The 23130-nt window shown below is 41.9% G+C and overlaps 2 protein-coding genes across 4 annotated transcripts in view; both read left to right on the forward strand.

The window, feature by feature from the left end:
* C2CD2 (C2 calcium dependent domain containing 2) overlaps positions 1-17188 on the forward strand; it is a 43989-nt gene extending 26801 nt beyond the window's left edge. The window contains exons 10-15 of the mRNA XM_026846461.1: positions 657-796; positions 1069-1240; positions 2705-2818; positions 5170-5297; positions 6452-6764; positions 12150-17188. Of these exons, the coding sequence (XP_026702262.1) occupies positions 657-796; positions 1069-1240; positions 2705-2818; positions 5170-5297; positions 6452-6764; positions 12150-12376 (1094 nt within the window). The 3' untranslated portion in view covers positions 12377-17188. The remainder of the gene's footprint in view (positions 1-656; positions 797-1068; positions 1241-2704; positions 2819-5169; positions 5298-6451; positions 6765-12149) is intronic.
* Positions 17189-20080: 2892 nt separating this feature from the next.
* PRDM15 (PR/SET domain 15) overlaps positions 20081-23130 on the forward strand; it is a 39152-nt gene continuing 36102 nt past the window's right edge. For all 3 annotated transcript variants that reach the window (XM_026848560.1, XM_026848576.1, XM_026848569.1), the window contains exon 1: positions 20081-22960. The gene's annotated coding sequence lies outside the window, so the exon portion shown is untranslated. The remainder of the gene's footprint in view (positions 22961-23130) is intronic.

The following is a 23130-nucleotide window of genomic DNA, read 5'->3' on the forward strand; positions in this document are numbered from 1 at the left end:
CCCCCCCCCCCAACTGTCTTAGCTGTTCTTCTCCAAGATTTGAATAGAAAACTCAAAGTAGAATCATATTGGTGAGGAGAGAGCTGGGTAATGTGAATGTAATGTAGATCTCTACTTGTCTTTGAATTTCACAGAAAAGTAGGAATTAATCTCTGAAATCATGCAGTAGTTAATAGTTTGCTCCAGTCTAGTGTAGTCACTAAAGTAAGGGGAGGAAAAAAAGAACTGCTGAACTTGCACGGAAGTTCAAATTAAGAAAGACTATTGTTAATGCTATACCAGTTTACCGAGAATTCAGAGCATTCTCTGCAATGAAAGATGCAGGTAACTGATTGTAGTGATTGTTCAAGAACCTAATAGTAATATTTGTAGATATTTTCTTAAGCATGCTGCATATACAGGAAAAAAAATGGCTAGAAATAGTGTCAAATAAGTATCATGTCTCTGTTCTTCCCTGTTAAAACGGTATTAGGCCAGGCTGAGGCACGCTTATAAAATGGAAAGCAAGATGTGAAAACTGCCGTGTTTCTGCCCCATGGTGTAGAACCAGTTCTTGCAGTTAGCTGTCTGTGTACCTCCTCCTTTTCCATCTTCTCACCCTTAAACTTACTGACAGCTCAGATGTGCGCTGATTTTGTTGGTTTTATTTCTTCTAGGTCCATTGTCTGCAAAAGCAACTGTACCTCTAGACTTGTTCAGGAAACAACCTTCTGGCCAGCAAAGCTTTGCACTGAACAGCAGGGCCAGTGAGAGCAGCCCAGAGCCAGGGCCCAGGCTGGGATCCATTAGTGCAGAGGTACTACTGCATTTGGATGGTTTTACAGTGGATCTTTCACTTCAGGAAGTACTTGTGAATATTCATCCTGTGCTTTGGACTGTCACTTGCAGCACAGTGCTATTTGTGGCCAAGTTAGAGTAGTGCATCCAGATTGTATGGTAACACTTCACAGTTATCATTAAAAGTATTAGTGGTTTGGCTCCTGAACCTTAGTGAAAATGCTAAAGGAGTACTAGCTAGAAATGTTAGTGTCCTTCTCACTTGACTGTGACATTTTTTTGTCCTCCTAGTTCTCTTTTATAGAACCCAGTGAATTAAAGACATGGCAAGTCTCTTCTCCAGTGCCCGCCACTAAGGTAGAAAAGGATCGCACTGTGATGCCCTGTGGGACTGTGGTCACTACTGTAACTGCTGTGAAAACCAAACCTCGTCTAGAAGGGAGATCATCTCCACTGACCACAGGTGAGGAAGTCCACTTCTTTCTGTGTTCACTCTTGGCATTACCTGTGAGGAACAGAAGTAGTGGGGGGAGTGGGAATGTAAGAAAAGGTGCTGTTGTCCGGACTTCTCTGATGTGTTGATGGTGGGGGGAATTGTTTATATTCTTCATAATCAGGTTTTTAATTTTCATGAAGTCTTGCTCTTACAAAGGGAGTGGTTAATGCTCCTTTTAATACACACTTTAAAGCTGCATGGTAGAGTGATGATGCAGAAGAGCTTGGTTTTGATGGATAGTTTTCCACATGACAAAACTATCAGACACTTAAGAGCGTTTGCGATGACAGGCCATCCTGTGCTTTGGTCTGTATTATAATCTCTAATAAGGATTGGTGTCATCTTCTAACAAAGTTTTTTCCCAGTGTACTTCCCAGGAGTAGACTTTTTGATTCTTCTTGGGATAAGTATTAAAAAACCTCACAGAATCGCAGAATGAACTAGGTTGGAAAAGACCTTGAAGATCATCCAGTCCAACCATTAACCTCACACTGACAGTTCCCAACTACACCAGATCCCTCAGCGCTATGTCGACCCAACTCTTAAACACCTCCAGGGATGGGGACTCCACCACCTCCCTGGGCAGCCCATTCCAACACCTAACAACCCCTTCTGGAAAGAAATGCTTCCTGATACCTATTCTAAACCTTCCCTGGTGCAACTTGAGGCCATTCCCTCTTGTCCTATTGCTTATCACTTGGTTAAAGAGAATCATCCCCAGCTCTCTGCACCCTCCTTTCGGGTAGCTGTAGAGGGCGATGAGGTCTCCCCTCAGCCTCCTCTTCTCCAGACTAAACACCCCCAGTTCCCTCAGCTGCTCCTCGTACAACCTGTGCTCCAGACCCCTCACCAGCTCCGTTGCCCTTCTCTGGACACACTCAAGTCATTCAATGTCCTTTTTGTAGTGAGAGGCCCAAAACTGAACACAGGAATCGAGGTGCGGCCTCACCAGTGCCGAGTACAGGGGTAAGATCCCTTCCCTGTCCCCGCTGGCCACGCTATTGCTGACACAAGCCAGGATGCCATTGGCCTTCTTGGCCACCTGGGCACACTGCTGGCTCCTGTTCAGCCGGCTGTCAATCAACACCCCCAGGTCTCTCTCTGATTGGCAACTTTCCAGCCACTCTAAACAGTCTTTGTGTGAAGTTTCACCAAGAGCTGCATTCTTTTAAGCTGCTAAAGCAGATGTTTTAGTTAAGTGGGTGTTGTCTAGCATATTACAGTAAAATGTTTAACAACAATAAATTCCTACACTTCACAGATCTTTTGGGGTCAGGTTACCATAGAGAGCATATGTTGAGAATTTGAGTTAAACAGCTTTCTCAAATGCTTATGATTTGAACAGGCTTTAACATTGGTATAATAAATTCTTGTTATTTTCATAATAAATGTCTTGAATAGTTTGAATAACAAAAAAACCTTGCTCCTCAGATTCTCCTGTGAAAACTCCAGTCAAAGTAAAGGTGATTGAAAAGGATTTCTCTGTTCAAGCTATCCATTCTCATGGTGCTCCAGTCAGCAAAACTTTATCATCTTCAGATACAGGTAATAGAAATGTTCAAAGCTGCTAATGAGAATACATCTGTGTCTGCCTGCACATGGGATTAATGTAATCCTGTTAAACTAACAACAAACCCATATGGCTACTGCCTTTCAACAGGCACTGAGATGTTTATGTTAGCAAGTACTGTGGTTACAGACATAGCAGGCTTGCAATAGAAGTCTGGTTTTAATTGGTGACTTAAATTACTAATTTTGAATAAATAACAATGAGCTGTTGTTCAGAGAGGGGAGGTGACTGCAGAAAAGCCGGGATATCCTTTCTCTGATTTTTAAATAAAAGATTCCTCCTTTACAAAGGCATGGGGGACACTGCACGAAATGAAAACCCTGTGAAATTTATCTCTTTAAGGCCATTGTGAAGTCCCCCCTGTCTGAACAGAAGGCATGAGCCTGGACTGATGTAAGGAAGAACAAATTATTTTCCTAGCCCTGCTGCTGGGCTTTTTTGTGCTAGTGCAAATACCTAATCTTGCTGTTCCTGGTTTTCCACCTTCCTGAGTCACCTGGCATACAGCTGAAGTGCCTTCAGAGTGTCAGGTGGCACTGATAATAACTTTAATTATAATTTCACTTTGACTGTATTAAAGCTGATTTTGTCTCTGGAGCATTTTACCTTTTCGAGTTGCAACTCGGCGTATTTTTCAGTCCTGTGTGTGGTCACCATTCAATCTTTCTGTAGCTCTGTATTGAACAGTAATGAAAGATGTGACCTAGTCTAGCTGCAGACAGCACATGATGTGGAGTCCAGTTTTCTTTGTGCAGCTTTGAGTGTAGATGGGACTATCTGGAAATGATCTAGACTGCTCCTGGAAACCGTCAGAAAGCTTCTTGAGAAAGAGAAATATATTGGCCAAAAGACAGAAATCTGGGGAAGAACATGAACCAATAGCACTTGATTCTTTCCCTATGTCTAGACTAAGTAGTACTCTGATACCATGAAGCAGGATGGTATTACTAAGCCAATTTGGGAAATGTTAAGATAGTGCTAGACTTCTGAGTTAACTCTCATAACTGTTTATGATATTGAAGATACAAAGCACTTACTGGAAAACTCATCTGAGAACAGCTTTGAGCACACTGATATGGACAGTGTTTTCATGGAAGTGCAGGGGAATTTCTGTGAAATGTTTGTACAATACAGCAGGAAGAATTACTCATTAGAACAAAAGTTTAAGCCAAGTGAAAGAAATGACAGTAACTTAGGTAGTAGTTATTACAAACATCATGCCAAAACAGTAACGAGCACTATGGAAAAGATGCAATGCTGTGCCATAGTTCTAAATGATGACAACAGTAAGAATTAGCAAGTGCCACTGATGCTGTCCTGGGTGTTCTCAGCTGTTCCTGGGGGCTTTGCAGTGGCTAGGGAGATGGTTTATAACACATGTGCAGACATGTGTGGGCATGCATACCCTTTGTGCACACATACTCTTAAGTTCCAAAAGTATCTGAGATACTTGGTGCAGCATAATTATTCAAGCCTCATCTTTTATTGCATTAATGTCACAGTAACAAAAGGCACCGCTCGGATTAATTAACACTGGTGCTATTCCTGCCTGTATTCTTTTGTTGTTAAAACTCTTTCGAATAGAAAACCCCACCTCAGATATTTAAATATGGGGGGTTCATTTCATTAACTTTCTTAGCCTTGTTTTTTCCTTGAATAATTTGATTACTGTGTATCTGCTGTGCCCAAAGTACTTGCATACTAGATGCCAGAAATGGCCATGCTTAAAAATAAATGTGTTTGTCATTAAAGAGCTTTTTATAAAGCAGGTTTTTTATTCCTGTGCGATGTTTGGAGGGGAAAGTGGGGTGCACTTTACAGCCTTTGAAAGCAGCTGATAAAGAGCAGAGTGACTGCTACTTTGCTTTCCCCATCCTATCATAGTGCCATAGCAAATCTGGAAATGTCAAGCAAGGATGACTGGAGTAAAATAGGTACCTGAAGTAGTGACACATGCCAGCTTTGTACCACTTTAGAACTATGGCTCTTCATGACTGGGATACCTGATGCTCTACCTGCTGCTTTCAGATTATAGGCACCTCAAGTGTAGCACAGTGCACTGAAATAGTTGAGTGTTTTGTCTAGGCTTCCAAAACCTCCTGTGTGCTCAGGACAAGGGTTTGAAAATGCAATTTAGGTACCTTTTTTTCAAAAGAATGGGCAACAGAAGTAGAAGACAAGACCGAATAGCTGGGTGGTGAATTGGAAGGTGTTTTGGTATGCCTGGTGTTTATACCATTTCTGCTAATTTTTAATTTTATGTCAAAAACAAACTCTGACTCTCTTTGGTCTGTTTTCTCCCTCTGAAATAATGCTTTCTTTTCAGAACTGCTCGTACTGAATGGCACCGATCCTGTTGCAGAAGCAGCCATTCGGCAGTTAAGTGAGTCTGCAAAGCAGAAGCTGAAGTCTCCTAGAAAGAAGAGCACCATTATCATATCAGGGGTGTCCAAGGTAGAGCAGAAAACAACACTTATATTTAATGCTTAGTACTGTAAAGTGCTCCAGTGAGTGTGACGTTAACTTAACGTGCATTCTGCTGTCTCCCATTCAGCAGTCTCTGAAGTATCTAGGTCTCTGTGACAGTTTGTTTCAATAACTGTTTCAAGTTAAGCCAAATCAGAGTAGGTTTGTTGAGGAGGGAGTTGGGTTTTGATTGTTAGATTTGACAGTTTGTCTAAAAATGCATGGTATCCTTGGATGGGAGTGGGGTGACCAGGGATTTGGGAAAACCAGTTTAGGTGAGAACAGAGAATAATTAGTCCTTCTCTGTGTTTACTCCATGGAGGGAAGATGCACAGAAAAAGTATGAAAGATTTTTCTATTTTTTTCCAAAGTTGTTAAAACCCTCTGAAAAACCTCCTAGTCCTCTGGGCTGTGTTCCAGAGGGAGGGCAAACAGAAGACTGTTTCTCCCTGGTATAGCATTCCTTCAGACTTTCTTCATCCACAGCTCAGTCTCCCATCTGGTGCTTGGTGCCTGCCTGTAGGCTCTTTCCTGCAGGCTCCTGTGTGGACATTTGTTGTCAAGTCTCGCTGTTATGCAAAGGATCCCTAAAGACCTTTGAGTGAAAGCTGAGTCAGTGGGCATGGATGCCCTCGCGATCACTGTGCTGAGGCGGGGGGTGGAGGGGGTAAGGATCAACTACCACAGTGATAGATGTGTCTGTTTGGGAAATGGGGGCACTGGGACTGCATGGATTTGTGTTTAGCTGATAGAGATGCCAAAAAAATCCTTCTACAAGATGAAACACTTTGATGTTTATTTTCTTAAAAAGACAAAAATATTATGGTCTCTGCATGCTTATACTTCGTTACAGCAGCACATACAGGAAAGAGTCCAGTTATTAGAAGTGGGTCTGGGGATAGGCAGGAGGCATGTACTTAATTTTGGTTTTCCCAGTCATTTGACATTAACAACATTATTAAAACCTGGCTGTATGCTCCTTTCCTTTAGTGGAGCTAAGGAAGCCTCACAGTGGCTTTCTGATAGCTCTGAGCAATACAAGTAAAAGTGTAAAGAAGAGAAAAGAAACTCCTTTTGCAGAGAGGCTTGGTTTTTTCCCAGCAGAGTGGCTTGTGTCATTGTCTCTTATTTTTACTGGGCAGACCTCTTTATCTCAGGACAGTGAAGCTGCACTGATGATGGACTATGCTGCAGCCATGGACAGCTCCTGCAAAGAAGTAGATCCACCCACTGTGAAGGAAGCTGTTGCAAAAGTCACCTCTGATGAAAAGCTATCATTAGGTGCTTCAGAAATATTACCTGATACTGACCCACAGCAAAGTGCCCATAAAGCTTGGGGTTTGGAGAACGGCAGCCAACAGTGGGACACCAACACGCTCTTAGACCAGACCTGTGAAGAAATATCTGGGAGCTCATTAAGTGTTTCAGAAACTGGGAGCATGAAAAAATCTAAAGGTATGTGATCCCTACCTCCACTTCAGTGAATAACTGCTACTTCTATGTAACTTGCAGTGTCATGCAACACAGTAGTAGGTCATCCTTTCTTACTGATTTTTGTCCTTAAACTCCTTGTGACTGTGGTGTTGGTTGAGCTGTCTTACTAGCAGCCAGAAAGAGTGCAGTCCTCTGGCTCTCTGAGCCCAGTCAGGCTCTCTTACACTCCCCTCCATCAAGAAACAGAAGGGCTCACCCTTAGAAGTTGAAGGGCAGCTCACTAAGCCCAACTCAGTTATCTGGGAGAGAAATAAGTAGCCACATGATCAGTTCCTCAGTGAAAACCATGTGCTTGTAAACAAGGACTTGTGCTGTATTAGCAGCCCCAATACTAACGTGAAAATGGCAGAGTTCCACAGCTGCTTTCTAATATGTTCCTGCTCTTCCTTCACATCTCTGAGCACAAGACTCCCCTGCCCTCACTAAAGCATGTGTTCAGGAAGCACCACAGCTAAAACAGAAGTATACTCTCTCTTAACTGTCTTGTGAATGTTTTCTCCCTTTTCACTGAATTAATTAATATGTAGTTTGCTAAAGAAAATGGAATAAAAGGTAATTTAATAAGTAAGGAGTCAGATTATTTTGCTTATGTAGTTACACACCTGGATAGCTGCAGTTTGAAAATGTCTTAGGATTCTTCATGTTTCCTTTATAAATCCATTAACCTCTGAGGTTGTAGCACTAATTTGTGGCTAAGTGGTAAACACAGGAGCTGTTAGGAAGTCTGGCACAAGAGCCAGTGCAGTGGACTGAGCGCTGAACAGGTGGCAAATCAGTCTCATGGGCTACATGTTAAAATAGCAAAAATGTTTGTTTCTCACATGTATTCATCCCTCTTTGTCTTTATTATTTTATAATCTTTCCTTACCCAGAGATACTGTAAAAGGGCTTACTACAAAACCTCAGTATATTACCAGATTATCATACCGCTCCCCCTCCACATAAAGCATACACTGGCCCTCCTTGCCAAAGCTCTCCCTTAGAACATCGAGGTTTTGGGCCTTCTCACAGCTGTATTGCTCCACCTGGTAGATCAGGATGGTACAGCAACAATCAATTTGACATAGATTGTCAGGCACTGGAAAGTTTTGGGTATGTTTGGGGTGAGGGTAGAAGGTTAGTTGTGAAAGGGGGGGGGTTAGTTTTAAAGGGACTTGTTTCATTTGGAGCCTAGAAAAGTTTAGGAAGCTGAATGAGATTCTGCAAAACGTCTAGACTCTTCTTTAACATGTTATTCTAAAACAAGCAAGTGGAAGTTTGTATGTGAGCGATTGTCTAGTTTTGTTTTTCCTTGTGCAGTATGTTGCAAAGAGATGAGGCTTCGAAAGATCCTGTTTACATGATGTAGTATAGGACTGCTAAAAAGCACAAAGTATATCTAATATTTCAGAAAGTTGCCTCATCTTGAAAAAATATTTTTAAAAACTGTCTCAAATCCCTTTCTTTATACACAGATCTCTTCGTGGAAGTCTTGAATCTCTACTTGGTCACAGCTGAGTAGCTTTTATGGAGTGATACAGGAAAACATTTCAAACCCCCCTGCCTTCAGTTAGCTTTGAATAGTTCAAGATTTCTGTTCTGTAAAATGCTTTCCCTTTAAAAAAAACACCAACACAAAACCAAACATAACAATAAAAAACCCCAAACAAAGCAAACAAAACCCTTTCTGCTTTAAAAAGCCTTGTGTTAATGTCTTAAAGTTAGCAGGTTTTTTTAAAAAAAAACCTGCATATTTTTGGTTTTTTACCTTTCTGACTTATTTTTCCTTACCCATTCCCTTTTATAAACTTAAGAGGACTATCCTAACCAGAATTAATTACCTACACAGTAAGTTATTTTTGTCTTTTTTTTTTTTTTTTAAGAAAGCATAGCTTTACAGTGATACACTCATTGTAAAAACTAAAGCAAAACTAGTTTGACACCAATTTTCTTCTTCCTCCATCCATTTCTTTCCTTCCCCCAAAATTACCTTCCCATGCTCAGGTGTCTTAGCAGACTGGTCTGCTCTAACAAATCATTCTTCTGGTGGTCGTGCTGTCCAGGTGGATCATGCAGAATGGACAGCAAGGAAGGCTTGGAGGGGTGGTCTACATTTCTAATCTCTCTCCATCATTCCCATTCCTGTAGTATCAATCAAAATCTGTTTGTGTAAACCATGTGTGATGGCATAACTGGATATGCATATGCAGAAAGATTATTTTAAAACCTGCTGCTTACAGTTTTCTAGATCTTTTTTATAGCCTTGTAGAGCTATCAAGACCTCAGCAGGTCCTTACAAAACCACGTGGATAAAAACTGGTTTGGAAGTTGGGAAGGAATGGAAAGAAGAGATCTCTATCCGTATCCTTGTAAATGTGGAAGGAAGTCTTCCTTCATTGACAAAATTGAGATTCAGAAGTGATCCTAGCCCCAAAGCCTTTTCAGAACACTCTAAACTAGTGCAGAGGAGACTATGATGACCAGTCAGTCTGTACAGCACTCTTCACATGCTCTCTGCTTATCTCCTGGTGTTAGGGGCAGAGCTGTCATATGGATCCTGTTGAACTTGAGAAGTAAGCATGCAAATAGCACGAGCATCGCCAAGCTTGTGACTTGCCCTACCCTGCCTTCTTAGCAGGGGTGCATGCCTCCACAACAGCTGGAGCCACTGTCAGGCAGCACGTACCAAACTGGCTAGAGGCTGATGGGTCACAGTGGGATGTGGCAAGCTTCCAGGTAGCAATGACCTCAGTACCTCCAGAAACACAGGGAGCTTTCATGTCAGGGGGCTGCTGCTTGTGCTGAGCCTGTCCTGCTCTTGGGGAAGTGCTGCCTGCTGTTTTTCAGCTGTAGCAAGTTGTCCCAGGCCACCAGCACAATTTTTACAGCATTCTTATTTGCTTCTATTTCCTAGTATGGGAAATCAGCCTGAATGGATAGGACTAAATAGCTGCTTACGGATAAACCCTTCTGTCCTACTCCTTCTGATGGCACAGCTTCAACTGCAGCTGCCAAGACTGCTGGGCAGAACAGCTGACTGCTAAAACAAAAGCCGCACAGCAGCGAGGCTTCATCAGTTCCCCCTAGCCTTTGTGTATTAACAGCTGTCAGTATCATGGGGTTGAACACTATTTCTTTTATGCTGTTGACAACAGCTAGAAGTGGTACTGCCTTGCTAGAAAGATCAATCAGAGGTTGATGGGAGAGCAGTCAAGATTCAAATCCATGAGTTCCAGTTGCTTTCAGCTGACTTCTGCTCCATCCCATTGTGCATTCTGAGAAAAGTCTCAGCAGCAGCAAGACAGAACATCCTAGAATATCTTCCAAGGTGCTGCATGCTTAGTCCTTAAAATACGAAGTAATAAACCCAAGCACATGTTCCTAACTGCTCTGGTCTGAACAAAGAAGCATCTGGCTGCGTGCAACAGAGCTGCCATGAAATACCTATTCTGCAGCTGTCACTGTACAAAATGACACGCAGCCTGTGTCAAGTTCTTGGGGGACAAACATGTAATTCTAGCTATTGCACAGTATCACATGAAAGGATTGGTCTGTGCAGTGCTTTTTGTATCCATTTGCAATGGGAGAAAAAGCAGAATCAAGACTGTGTGGTGACAGGAATTAATGACTGAACTGAGGAAGAATCAGGAAATATGATAGTGGTGTAGAGATGAGGTGTGGAAGCTTTGCAAGGGAGATGACTGTCCTCACGTACTAGTCTGACTGCCAGAAGGCTCCTGTGTTGGCTTGGTACCTGGGTCCTCCGTTCAAATTGGCTTATGCCACTTGGATGCCACCACTACCCAGTTCTGCACAAAACTGTTTCTATTTTAACATGGGGCTGATGTACTGACACCAGGCTGAGTGTTGCTGGTAGCTTGGAGCAGTGTCCTTGCCAACTGCAGCCAAGCTGCCTTAGACATCAGGCACACGTACACAGGGAAAGGGAAGGTGGAATTTAGCAGAACAGTGGCTGCAAAAACAACCGAAGCTTGCAAAGAGAGCACAGGTGGCTGGTGTTGGCAACATGAGTCCTGAGTCCCTGGTGAGATGACAGCTGCAATTGTCTTGGCTGTATAATAGTTTTGACATGGGATCAAGGGAAGGAATACAACAAAATAAAGCAACTTAATCTACCGCAGAAGGGATTTGAGCAAATTTCTGAACCTGTTGGGAGCAGATGTAATATCATTTTTAATCTGCTTGAAGTGAATTGCTGTTCCTAACAGGATTTTAAAATAGCAAATGCTTTGTGAATTGTTACTCTAGGTGGTGCTACCGAATTCGTATAGAACATGTGCTGTCTGGCTTGTATGGGCCTACTCCATGCAGGTTGACTGCCTGGTACTGTTCTCCAGCACCAACAGTGTCCTTCACCGCAAATTAAAATGCCACCTTCATGTTGTGTATCACAGGCTAATCCTTTCTTTTCAGCTCCTTTGATACCTGAAACAGCAGAGAGTAACGTTACTTCCTCTATTTCATATGTTTTACAAACATATGTTTTACTCTGTACTTTTATTACATTGGAAAAATTGGATATGCCTGTTTGACCTGTGAGAACCCAGCGTACAACCCACACCAAGCGCTGTGCATGTTTGTGTCTGACTGCTACCATAGCTTTCAGAAGAGCATTTCAAACTAATAAAGTGTAAGGAAGGAGATTTCCACAAGATGTGTGGATTGGCTTTAGAAGATGAAATCAGAGGATTAATATTTGATTGCTCATGGGCATGTTTCACAGTAGCTCTCCTTCCTTTTCAACAGCATAATTTCTGAAAGAAGTGAAGGGAAATCCCTTTTTTCTTTAGCGCTTCTCTAGCGACATATGTGAGCTCTTCTCTCCTGAACATTTCTGCTAACTGTACAAGTGTGTGTATACACATATATCTAGGACTACCACGGTCTGTCATGATTCAGTTTGCATGATACTTGCATGGAATGAGGAGAAGCGGAGAAATGCATACTTCCATGGAGTCTGAATTTCTCAGTGGTGGTCAGCTAGGAGAGAGCTGGATCAACATCGAGGCAAGGAGGATTCAGTAGCATGTAGTGTATGTATGTGTGCCTCTGGCTGAAAGCACGACGATTGCTTGCGATTGCCAGTATCCGAAATCACTTGTTCCAAGGTGGAACTCATACTGTGATGGCCTCTAGAATACAAACCATCAATATTCTTGCTTTAGATTCACCATGCTCTTAGCTTTCTAACATTTTTTGAATAGTTACCAGGGTGATGCTTAACTGGAATTGTTAAGACTAAGGCTTTTTTCAGTCATGCTGTAGTTACAGTTAAAGCTGAACTCCAAGAGGAAAGCAGCCTGTTCTGTCTAAAGTGTCCTGCACCTCTGCTATTTTCTTCTGCAGGTGGGATTTTGAAAAAAAGTGCAAAGCTCTTTTTCCGCCGGCGACATCATCAGAAGGATCCAGGAATGAGTCAATCTCACAACGATCTTGTCTACCTGCAGCAGCCACTGTCAGAGGAAACACGCAAGAAGGGAGGCACACTATCACGTATTCTGAACAGAAAGCTCCTTTCCAAAAACAAAAGCAAGAACAAACTGAATGGTGCTTCAGCAGAACCATACGTGTAAGACTGAATGCTCTCTGATGGGATACTTGCACATCATTTGACCATTTGTTTACAGAGCAGTACTAGAGAACAAAATACGGCTAACGACTTGCGTAAAAGTATGTTCATGAGTACAGTGGTCAGAAAGCTTGTCTTTTTTGTTTATTTTTCCAGAACACTTTTTCTCTCTGATTATAAAGTTGCTCCTCTAAATACAAGCAGTGCTACTTGTATCATGACAACTTTTGGAGGACCACGTGGTTTAATGTAGAAGATGAGGGACGATGGGGGAATGGTGCAGGCAGGGAGGGCCTGCATGTAAGCACCTAGTTTACATTAAGGGGGAGCTAAGAACTGAAACATCATACCTGCTAGATGACTGAACTACTATAAAGAGAGAAGATACCACTGTGCTTCCTAACTGCAGCCTGGAATAGTAGCAACACAAGTCTCAACTTGTTTTTCTAGTCAGGCTGAAAGGGAAGAGAGACCCAGATCCAGTTTGTATTGTAATTTGGAAACGGGTAAGTTTTCAGAAGCAGAACTAAAATGCTGATTAAGATAGCCTACTGTAATAACTGTAGCCTGCTGTAATAACTGCTCAGTCCATGTAGGTGAAGAGATGCCTTTGATATTAGCCATAAATCAATAAATTATGCAAATACTTATACTAGCTTATTATTTAATGTTCTGTGCATAAATTATGCTTTAAAAAACAGAACTTTTTTTAAAGTCTACTTGAGTCTACTCACAAACAAGACATTTACAAATTCTCCTATGTAGCTTTTCTTCCCTGTGTGAGAAGCTGCATTGCTAATGCAAAAACCTGTCTTAGGGGCTCTAATTCCTTCTCCCAAGTACTTGTTAGACAAGTATATTAACCATCATATCAAATGCAAAGCTAGGAGCAATAAGTGATGAATAGATCATATTTAACCCTATAATGCTTTTCATTAGACAGCTTGTTTTACTTGCCAAACACTTAGTGAGATCATAGAAAACACAGTTGTGAAGAGAGCTTTTTAAAAATAATAACAACAATTCCCTTAGTCATTTTTCACTTTCTAGATCTACCAGTGTTGTCATGTGGTAAGTGGTTGGTTGGTTGAGGTTTTAAACTTTGTTTCCTCATTAAATATTGCAGCTGGCTCCTTTAAATGAAAAGGAAAAACTGATGAAAGGCATAGTTCTTGTTTTGGCTATTAAGAAGAGTAAAATGTCAGTCAGTATTTCACAGGTACCATCTTTTGCACATAACTGTACTTTTCCATCATCTACATTCCTACTGAGAACAAAGGACCAAGCCTGTTCTCTTTAGACAAGAGAAGCATCCATTCCATCAAAATTACTTACATAATAATAATGATAGATTTGTACCTGCTTTTGCCAACAGTGATTTCCCCCCCCCCCCTCCTCCCCCTAAGACATCCAACACTGGCAGATTATTTGGGTTTTCAACTTAAACCATTCTTCAAAAATAGAAAGTCACTGAAGAAGAGAAATACATTTCAAAACTTCTGATGAACCCTAGATTCCTTAGTAAATACTTTTGCAAATAATATAAAAGTAGAGGGGGGGGGTGTGATTTCTTTTTTAATAAGAAAATATTAGAAGAAATTAACTGTCTAAATCTGGTAACAGCCTACTCTTTAAAAGTACTGTTTATGTGTAACCTCCTAAAATCACTGTGGTAGTACAGCAGTCCAGACTATCAAATAGTTGTATACTTCAGCACACTGATTATCATGAAAACACTTGAAGGTATTTTAATATTCTGTATTTTGAAAATTAGTTACAAATAAGTCTTCTAGAGCTGTAACATGCTTAGAAATTCCAATTCAGTAATGCAGTTTTGTCCAGCTTGAATGTGCTTGAACACTTCTGTTTGTTGTTAACTTAGTACAAAGTAGAAGTTAGGTTTCTTCATTTGTTTGTTCCACAGTGGTTCATGGTATGAGCACTAAAAAACCTGGTGTTATGTTCTCTCAACATAGACTTTCTCCCTTGACTCATTAGGAGCTCTTTGTATGATGGGGCAGGGTGGGGAGTCAAATCCCTGCCATATTTTAAATGCTCAGTCTTGTTTGCTGAAGGAGAAAACCACACCTGGTCACTGTGTTCAAGAAATTAAAGTGAGACTGAGCTTCATGGGTAGCATCTCTTATACTCAAAGCTGTGGAATTGGGAACGTAAAGGGACCATGTAACACTACTTGAAGTCTACTTAAATTACTGAACTGGGATTTTAATTTACAGAAGCTTTATCGTGTACTGTAGAATGGGGTGGAAAGAACACTGAATAACTTGCAGAATACAGGAGTAGGGTTTGCCTGCAACTTACCCCAAAGAACAGATACACACTGAAGAAGTGTTTTTTTGGTTCTTCTTTCTTAAGGTCTTGGTGATTGCCTAGTTAATATGTGTCTTGATGGTGGGAACCGAGAACATCCTATACTGCAAACTGTATGAAAGTTTTCTTAAGATGAGGAAAGTAAGGCATTTGGGGTAAAAAGGGAATCTTGTTTTTTAATTGCCTTCACTCCTCAAGAAAATAAACATAATTTGGTTTGATGTTTGACCTCTGTATCTGGCTGGTGTGTTCCTCACCTGCTCCTCTACAAATAGTTTATGTCCTGTTGTAGAAACAAGCTAAGGTACTAAACAGAAAGGGACAATTGAGTTGCTCAGTCATGACAACCCCAAGGGGCCACAATATTGAATACCATTCCCCCTTCCAGGGTGATGTAGATTGTCATTTAAGATCAGATCTCAGTATGTACCTTTTTTGTGTATTAGTATTTAGGTCAGCATGAGTTGGGTCCTGACAACCAGCAGGAGGTTTGGGTCAGGAGGACTGGATTTGTAAACTAGCATAACTAACACCGTGAAGTATCCTACCAGGTGCTGAATATTTCCTGTGCAGTTGTATGAAGGATGCTGGAGGAAATAATTTTGCTCTTTTACGTTTTGCAATCTTCATAATTGTAATAAGTACACATTTGAACAGTAGAACAAATCTTTGCGTGGTATTACCTGAAAACTTCTTGTTTCCTGCCTTTAATTACTTCAGAGCAATAGCTTGGAAGCAGCCTGTGAATTCTTTCTTCCTTTTTGCCCCTTTTCTTATGCTTTCGTGTTTCTGGATGTTCTGTACAGCAAAGAAGGCAAGATCTTTATTTTATGAGGACTAAGAGATGAAGGCTTGCTTTTCCTTTCTAAAGAAATTTTCTGCCCGTAATTGAACCTTCTTAATCTGTGTTTGTGGTTTGTTCTGCTTTATGGTATTTTAGCTTTTCATTTGCCTTGATGGAGACAACGTGCATCCTTACCTAACCAAGATTTGCCTCAGCTTTAGTGTGAATTTTGACAAAGTAAGTAGTACGAGAACTAAATTTTACTTTGTAGATTAAAGCAATAAAACTACCTAATATCTCAAATGTGAATGCAAGCTAGGTAACTTTCTCAAAGTGACTGAGATCACTTTAGAAGTCGCTTTAAAGAGGAGGGGGTCCTTTATCCCTAGATCACTGGTACATCATATCCAGTTCACCCCAGGAAGAAATGACAGTCATTCCACTCCTAACTATGTATGAAACTTGTGACTCTTAGGTGACAGGAAGAAGAAGGAATGCCCTCATGGAAAAAAGTTAATATTAAAAAGCAAAATACCTTTGGCAAACTACTTCAACTTAATGGACAGGTCATAAACTGTATGGGCATAAATACTGGGCTTTATTCTTATGGTTTCTGTTAGATTTTCTTTTCCCCCTGCTCTTTTTTTGGGAGAGAGGTTGGGGCTCCAGGTCATATAGACCTGTAGTTATTGTCTTGCTCTTGAGAGGACTTGGCTTACAGCGCTGCTTTTTTCAAGGTGTTAAATTGCCTGGCAATGATACCAGTTTTGAGCATCGGTGAAATTTTACAGCATTTCCTGGTACTGCATCTCACTGGTTCTAGGTGGTTTTCAAGTGAAAGCTTTCTGCTGTGTATTTCTTGTAAAGTTTTGGTGTTCTTGATATGCGAAGTATCATAGGAAAAAGTGACATCGACTACATAAAATGCTACCAAATGTGCATGGGGAAGCAAAATAAGAATCTCACTCTTGTTTTAACATATTTTTCAGCTCTGGTAGCTCAAGGTGTTACAAGGAGCAAGAGCTCTGTACAAGGTGGGAGCCGCATGGCTTTTTCCATTTTAGTTTATTGCAGTTTTTGAATTGTAGAGCTGAAGTTTGAGATAAATGCTTATCCTGGTACAAAATTAAATATGCTGTAGCTCCGGGCTAAGACATTCCCAGTGTGAGTGGGAACAGCTGACCCCATGCTTTGACCTCCACAGGACCTAAGTGGATTTATTCATGTGTTTAAAGTCAGCATATGCTTCTGTATATTGCTAAGCCACAGCCTTGGTGACAAACAACTCAAGATTAAACCACATAAAAAGGGTGATTAAGTTAAGGGTGAATAATATCATTTCACTCAGGATATCCAAACTGTTACTATGCAAGGTGCTGGCATGATGTTAAAATAGCTGGGAAGGATGGATCTGAGGTCTTCCCAATACTGTAACTCTGTATTTCCCAATAATGTATTATGCTCTGATATTCCAGGCAGGGTAAAACATTTTTTCTTAGAATTCAACTGCGATAGTCACTTATTTTGTGGTGGGTTGTTTTTTTTTTTTTTTCTTTCTTTCTTCTGTGTGTACACAAAATTAAGTTGGTGCAATTAAGAAGTCTATGATGTACAGATTTATTATATCACTAAAAAGCCTGAGGATTTTTTAAAGAACTAACTACTGCTGTACATATAATAAAAGCCAATTGTCTCTGTGTAGTGTGCTGTCCTACATACCTACCTAGTCAGCCAAGCATAACAGATGGCTTTCTACTGTCCGTTACTAATATGACCTGTTGCTTAACACAGTCCATTTACTTGTTTATTCAGGAGCAGAGTTCTCTGTGTACATTGTGCTGACACTGTGGGTTGTTTCTGATAAACCTGGCCATATCAGGTTGTCCTTTCTTGTTCCTTGAGAAATCCCCTGAAACATGGATTGAGTGGGAATCTAATGGACAAAGGATTTGTGGAGTCCATTGTGGTTGCTTGTTATTTTTTCTCTCAGTTATGTTGCATTATCCTGAAACCATTCATAATTTGAGGGGCAAAGGGGGAGGACTGTTAGGGCCTAGATCTTATGTGGAAGACACCAATAAAATGAGCACAGCCTGGGAATAAGGTTCTCTTGTGATTTTACTGCAAAAGTTATGTTATGAACTAATGCTGCCACAAAGCCCTACCAGACTTGAGGGGAAAAAAACCCAAACAAACAAAACACCACCAAAAATAGGCATTCACATGAAAATAACCATGATAGTCTTTTTATTTCCCTTCCCAAAGTGAGTGCCGTACCCTTTTTTTGTAAGGAAATTGTATGTTAACTTAACTGGGGGTTACTGCCCACATCTCTCTGTCTACTTACTTAATATTCTTGGAAGTGCTTAGCTGAAATTTCCTAATAGCCTCCCAACATACCTTCTTACGCCTTGCTGCTATAGTCTTGGGTGAGGTTTTATAACTTGTGTGTACCATTTTTGTATGCTAGCAAAAGTGACGAGACCCATCAGTAAGAGCAGGAATGGATGTAGCGTTAAGTCTGGCACCCTGCTCTTTCCTCCAGTTCATCATTCTTAATGAATGGCAGGGATCTTGAATTTTCATCTCTACCCCAGCAAGCCTGGTGTAAGATGCGAGTTCACCATCGATGTTAACTCTGCACAGAGGTAGAAATACTGACCAAAAAAAAAAAAAAAATCATTTTGGAACTGCAGGATCCAGACTCACATGCATTGTAAATCCAGACTGCTTCAGCTAGTAAACATACAGATAACTGTTCTCAATTAGTTAATACTTATTCTGACAGAATGAATCCACTGCAAGTAGGATAACCACCCTTGTACACTCATGCTGGAGAAACCTAGGCATAGGCCCAGAGACAGCATTGTGAATGTGAATATGCACTGAAATGTACAGGGAAAAGCTGTAAAAACAGACCATACAAAACTAAAGGCCAGTCAGCTTTGGCCTCTGAAAAAGCAAATGACATGGACATGCAGTCAGGTCCTTGAAAAATTGCTTTTACTGCTTCTGTGCTCATTGAAAGCTTCTGATGAGTCATTTTTGAAGAATAAATGGTTCCTCCTCTCTAAATTAACACTCTTATCAAGAATTTACCAAAATTCAAATGCTGCATTGTTTCAGTTTACCCAAGCACTTAACAAGAAGAGAGTCACAATACTCTCTGCACTTCCCTCTTGAAACTGGATACTTGTGTAGAAGGGGACTTGGGATGGGTAAGGTGGGAAGCAAGAAAGGGCCTGGTCTTAGCCAACTGTTAAAAAGATGTAGCCTTGAGAAGAGCACATGCTCTGGAGAGGACAGAGCTGGTGCCTCCTTCCATCATCTTTGAACCTGCAGGGGCACTCTCACTGTGAAGACTGTCAGGTCACACACACCACAGCAGCAGGGAGCACTGCATAAGGCTTTAGGGGGGACTGCAGTGCAGGAAACACTTCTTGCCAGAGGAAAAAGTGGGGGGGGTGGGAAGCATCTTGCTTGAATACAAAAAGCATCGGTACTTCTTGGCCCTGGCTGCTGCAGACACATTCTTTGCTGCACAGTGCACCTTTCAGCTGGGAGAGGGGTGAGCACTGCAGTAACCTGAACTGGGGGTTTAAAACCCCTAGAGCTGAGGACAGTGGGTCCATGTCCTTTGTTTCCTGGGCATCAGGTGTCATTATATTAAAAAAATGGGCATTGCTGGTTATTCCTGAATAGCATGTGTGGCCATACCCCCTGCTGTGGAGCACAGCAGGACCCAGCAGCCCCTGATAACATGCTGATTACGCAGGGCTGATGAGATTTGGGAGCACTGGACTTGGTAGCCTCAACCAGGCTTGTAGCCCATACAGATGTTTCTCATCAAGCACAAGGACCACTAATCACTGGCTCCATTGTGTAAACCCCATACTTTGTGGCTTTATTGTGTGAGCCTGCTACAATCCAAGCCTTGCTAATGAGTTTACCGTTGAAGAGGAGATAATAGGTGAGCATCCTGCCGCAGAAGGTGCCAGAGGCTGGATGATTGCCCAGGAAGTATGAAGTCAGCAAGAATCTGTGGAAACTGGGGGAAAGGGTGGCAGGGGTAGATCGTGACCACAGACTCTAGACTGAAAAAATTTGCCCCCCCCCCCACCTACAAGGAGCCTGTGTGCTAATTTTCACAGCAAGTGGGGCTAATTTAAATATATATATGAGATGGTAATTATGGATCAATGAGAGTAAACTTAGGTTTTTACTAATCATCTAATAGGATAAATATGCTGTAGTTCCATTGTGTAGCATGCTAGCTTGTGGAATTACCCCCTAACACCCATCTTGGCGTCGTGCTCCCCCCGGGGCACGGACTCGCCCCGGTGTGAAGCGTGATCCAGAGGGAAGAGGGCGGGAGGAGGAGGCCGGTCTAGTAACCGAGTGAGGGAACCGGCCGCTACCGGCGGCTGCCCCGCAGGCTGGGGCTCGGCCCCTGCCCTGCCCCGAGGCTGCCGGTGTGCGCCTCTGGGGGAAGGTCTTGGTTTACGAGACTAGAAGGAAGAAAGCCCCGTTTCCTGCTACAGGGTCGTTTTCAGCTCATTACACTTTGCATATACGTTATTCACTCATGCGGGAAGCGTTGGAAGGGGCAGGGGGCATAAACTCAACACCACTCTGTTACTCTGTGTTCCCCCTGACTGGTCCAGAAATTGCCCCCCTCTCCCTTTTCAGCAATAACTGATAGAATGGTCATTTTTAAACAATGCAAGGTCCTGCTATAGTTTACCAGATATTCTGCCAGATAGTTTCCTATTACTTTGAGCAGTAGCATGAACAAATTGGACTACACATGAAGAAAACTCGGTATTTTTAAATGCATTCTGCTTGCACACGTGTATTTCCAGTACCCATCCACTTGTGTTTTAAAGTTACTTACACGAGTAGAAACCCACTCTAGAACTTTAACAGAAAACTGAAGAAAGGGAAACTTTTAATTTTACTTCGTTGGTCATTAAATTCAAATACAGATTTTCAGGGATTTGGTTTATTTTTTAATTCTTACCTGTTTTTTTAAATCCATTTGCAAGATCAAAATTACTCAAACCTACCACTGGAGCCTCGTTTCTTTTTTTCAAAAAGCTGTTTATAAGGGGAAAGTATGCTTTTACACCCGGTCTTACTTTTTTTTTTTTGATAGCTTATGGCTGGAGTGGTTCCCTGATACTAGCGCTGCACATCCTGCTCCGCAAGCAGATATCTGTGATGCTGCAGCCCCTTGATGTCAGCATTTGGGTTCCCTTAAGTTTCAGAAGTGTTAAGAGGCCCATGTGGCAGCTGGAGTTTGTGTGCTTAGCTGTGTCCTCTATTCTTGTGCACCAAGTCACTTCATTAGTTATATAAGCAGAAAATTGTAGTTTTCTGCTCTTTCACTACTATCAGGGTTAGGCATTGTACCTGTGGTCTCATTTTTTCTGTATAGCTTTTCATCTGATTATTCACTGCTTAATGATTGCTTTGTGGTTTATATAAAAATATCTGGAATTCCTAGAAGCTTTGATTATCTCTGCAAGACAAGAACATAATTATATGCAGTAGGATGAGTGACTTAATGGAATATTTTTCTGATACAAATGCTTGGAAAAAAAACCAAAACAGACATGGCCCAGAGCAACAGCAGGTTAGGGTAAAAACTCTAAAGTCTGTCTTCAGTGCCATCATGTGAGCTATTGTGGCACTTCCTGACTCCATTTACCAGCTGGAGCAGGTGGCATAATGCTGTTTCTTTCAAAAACTCTTGGGAAATACGGTTGAGATTTGTGAGGAGTTTTGAAGCCTGTGGGTAAAAGGTAGTATGTGTCTGCAAAGGTGGAATTTTTAAATCCATTTTGGGGCAGTTCTTCCTTTCTTACACTTTCTGTAAAGTAGAAAGGGAGAAAAAAAGACCACGCAGGAACTTGTAGCATGGTGCAGAAACTAATGCAAGGTAGTCCTTTTGGACCTGCGTGTTGAGGTGAGAGCTTGTTTGTTATGCAATAATAACCTGTTTATTACAGAGCATAGCAGGTCATTGTGCTGAGCATAAGAAAGATGGATGATGAATCAGAAATTTTGCAACGTAGAAAATGAAAGCACTTGCTGCAGAAATGAAAACTGTGCTAATGCAGATAATAATTGAGATGTAGTGTCCTTATCAACTATGCAAGGTGTGTTAGAGGAACCTTTACGCTTTCTCCCCATCACCTTGAGCCACATTTATGCTATTACGATTTCTCTTCCCTTTTGTTGCTGTTCTCGTCTGGTGGCCCCTAAAACAAGACTGACGTTGCTGCTTCTGTAATGCCACATGTCATCAGTCTGCTGTTTGTGAGGAATGCGACACGGGAAAATCCGAGAAGGCGAATGCCTTTGACAAGTGGGTCACACAGCAGTATTGCCGGTCTTGCTGCACTGCCCCCTCTGCATATCTGAACCGTTGACCAAGAACAGTATTTGTTAATTCAGCCATATGAAGTCTTGTCAGGACACAAACTAAAAATAACTGGATGTACACCTCTTGAAATAGTGCAGAGCATCCACAAATCATCTGGGTTAAAAAAACAAAGCATTTTTGTCATCAATCTATGATGCACTTTTTGTGGCTTGTTTTGCATAGTTGTACTCTAGGTTTCTCTAAATACCTGTTGCATTGTTGAGTGTTTTCAGGAAAAGAGGTTTTAGGAAATTCCCTGAATTGCTGCTTGTGCTCAGTATTGGGCTTTTGTATAAATGTTTAAGTGGTTTATTATATGAGTTTAGTCCACAAAAGCCGTAGCCAAGAAAGGCCTAGCTTGTGCCACAGGTGGGCAGTGCTGTCCCCTTGCTGCAGCGGCCGGTGTTAGGGGGAAACGTGCTGCTGACATTAGGTAGAGTTGGGGAGGGCAGTGCTTGGGACAGGCCATGGGGGAATGCCAGGGCACCCAGTCTCAGTGACCAAAATCTAGGCTGTTGCCTAGATAGCTGAGCAGCAGGATCCCTCCTGCCGTGATCAGGAGCCACAGCAACCAGGTGTCCCTTTGTATACCTGTCAGTTGACGTGCTGGCTTTCCACCCAGCACATCTCCAAGTGGCGATGGATTGTCCTTTGCTAATTGGAAGTAGCTTATGGATTGGTGAAGAAACCTGGTTGCTGCTTCTGGTGGAGGCTTGAGGTAGAGCAGAGCATGGGTGCAGCTGGCAGCTGCATATCGGACATTGCTCCCTGGCACGTGGAGGTGCCATCGTGGCATTAGTCACAGACTTGGCGCAAGGATGGAGCCCTCCCCGAAACAGTGGAAGGGGTTGTGTGCAATGGAGACTTCACTTGTGCTGAGAAGCCAGTAGAGCTGGTACCTGCGCAGAAGTAGCTGCTGGTACAGGCTCCTGCCTGAGGCATATTTCCACGATCCAAACAGGCAGAGGATATGAGCATCAGTGTTCAAGAGTAAACTCCTCATGGGAAGTCCTGCTCCTACACTGATCTGAGTAACGGCTCTGCTTGTGCGTACCTTTGGCTTAGCTTTCGTTATAGTAGCAAATTCTTTATATTTTTTTGAACAGGGCTCTGCTAGCTTGGTGTGTCTTTGGTCATGTTTCCTCTCCTCCTGTCCTCCTCCCTTTCACAGGTTTAGTATCTTACTCCTTCCTGTTGTCATCTTGACCAATGTGCT

This window comes from Athene cunicularia (genome assembly GCF_003259725.1).
Source record: "Athene cunicularia isolate RWA chromosome 1 unlocalized genomic scaffold, athCun1 chr1_part1, whole genome shotgun sequence".
Classification (NCBI taxonomy): domain Eukaryota; kingdom Metazoa; phylum Chordata; class Aves; order Strigiformes; family Strigidae; genus Athene; species Athene cunicularia.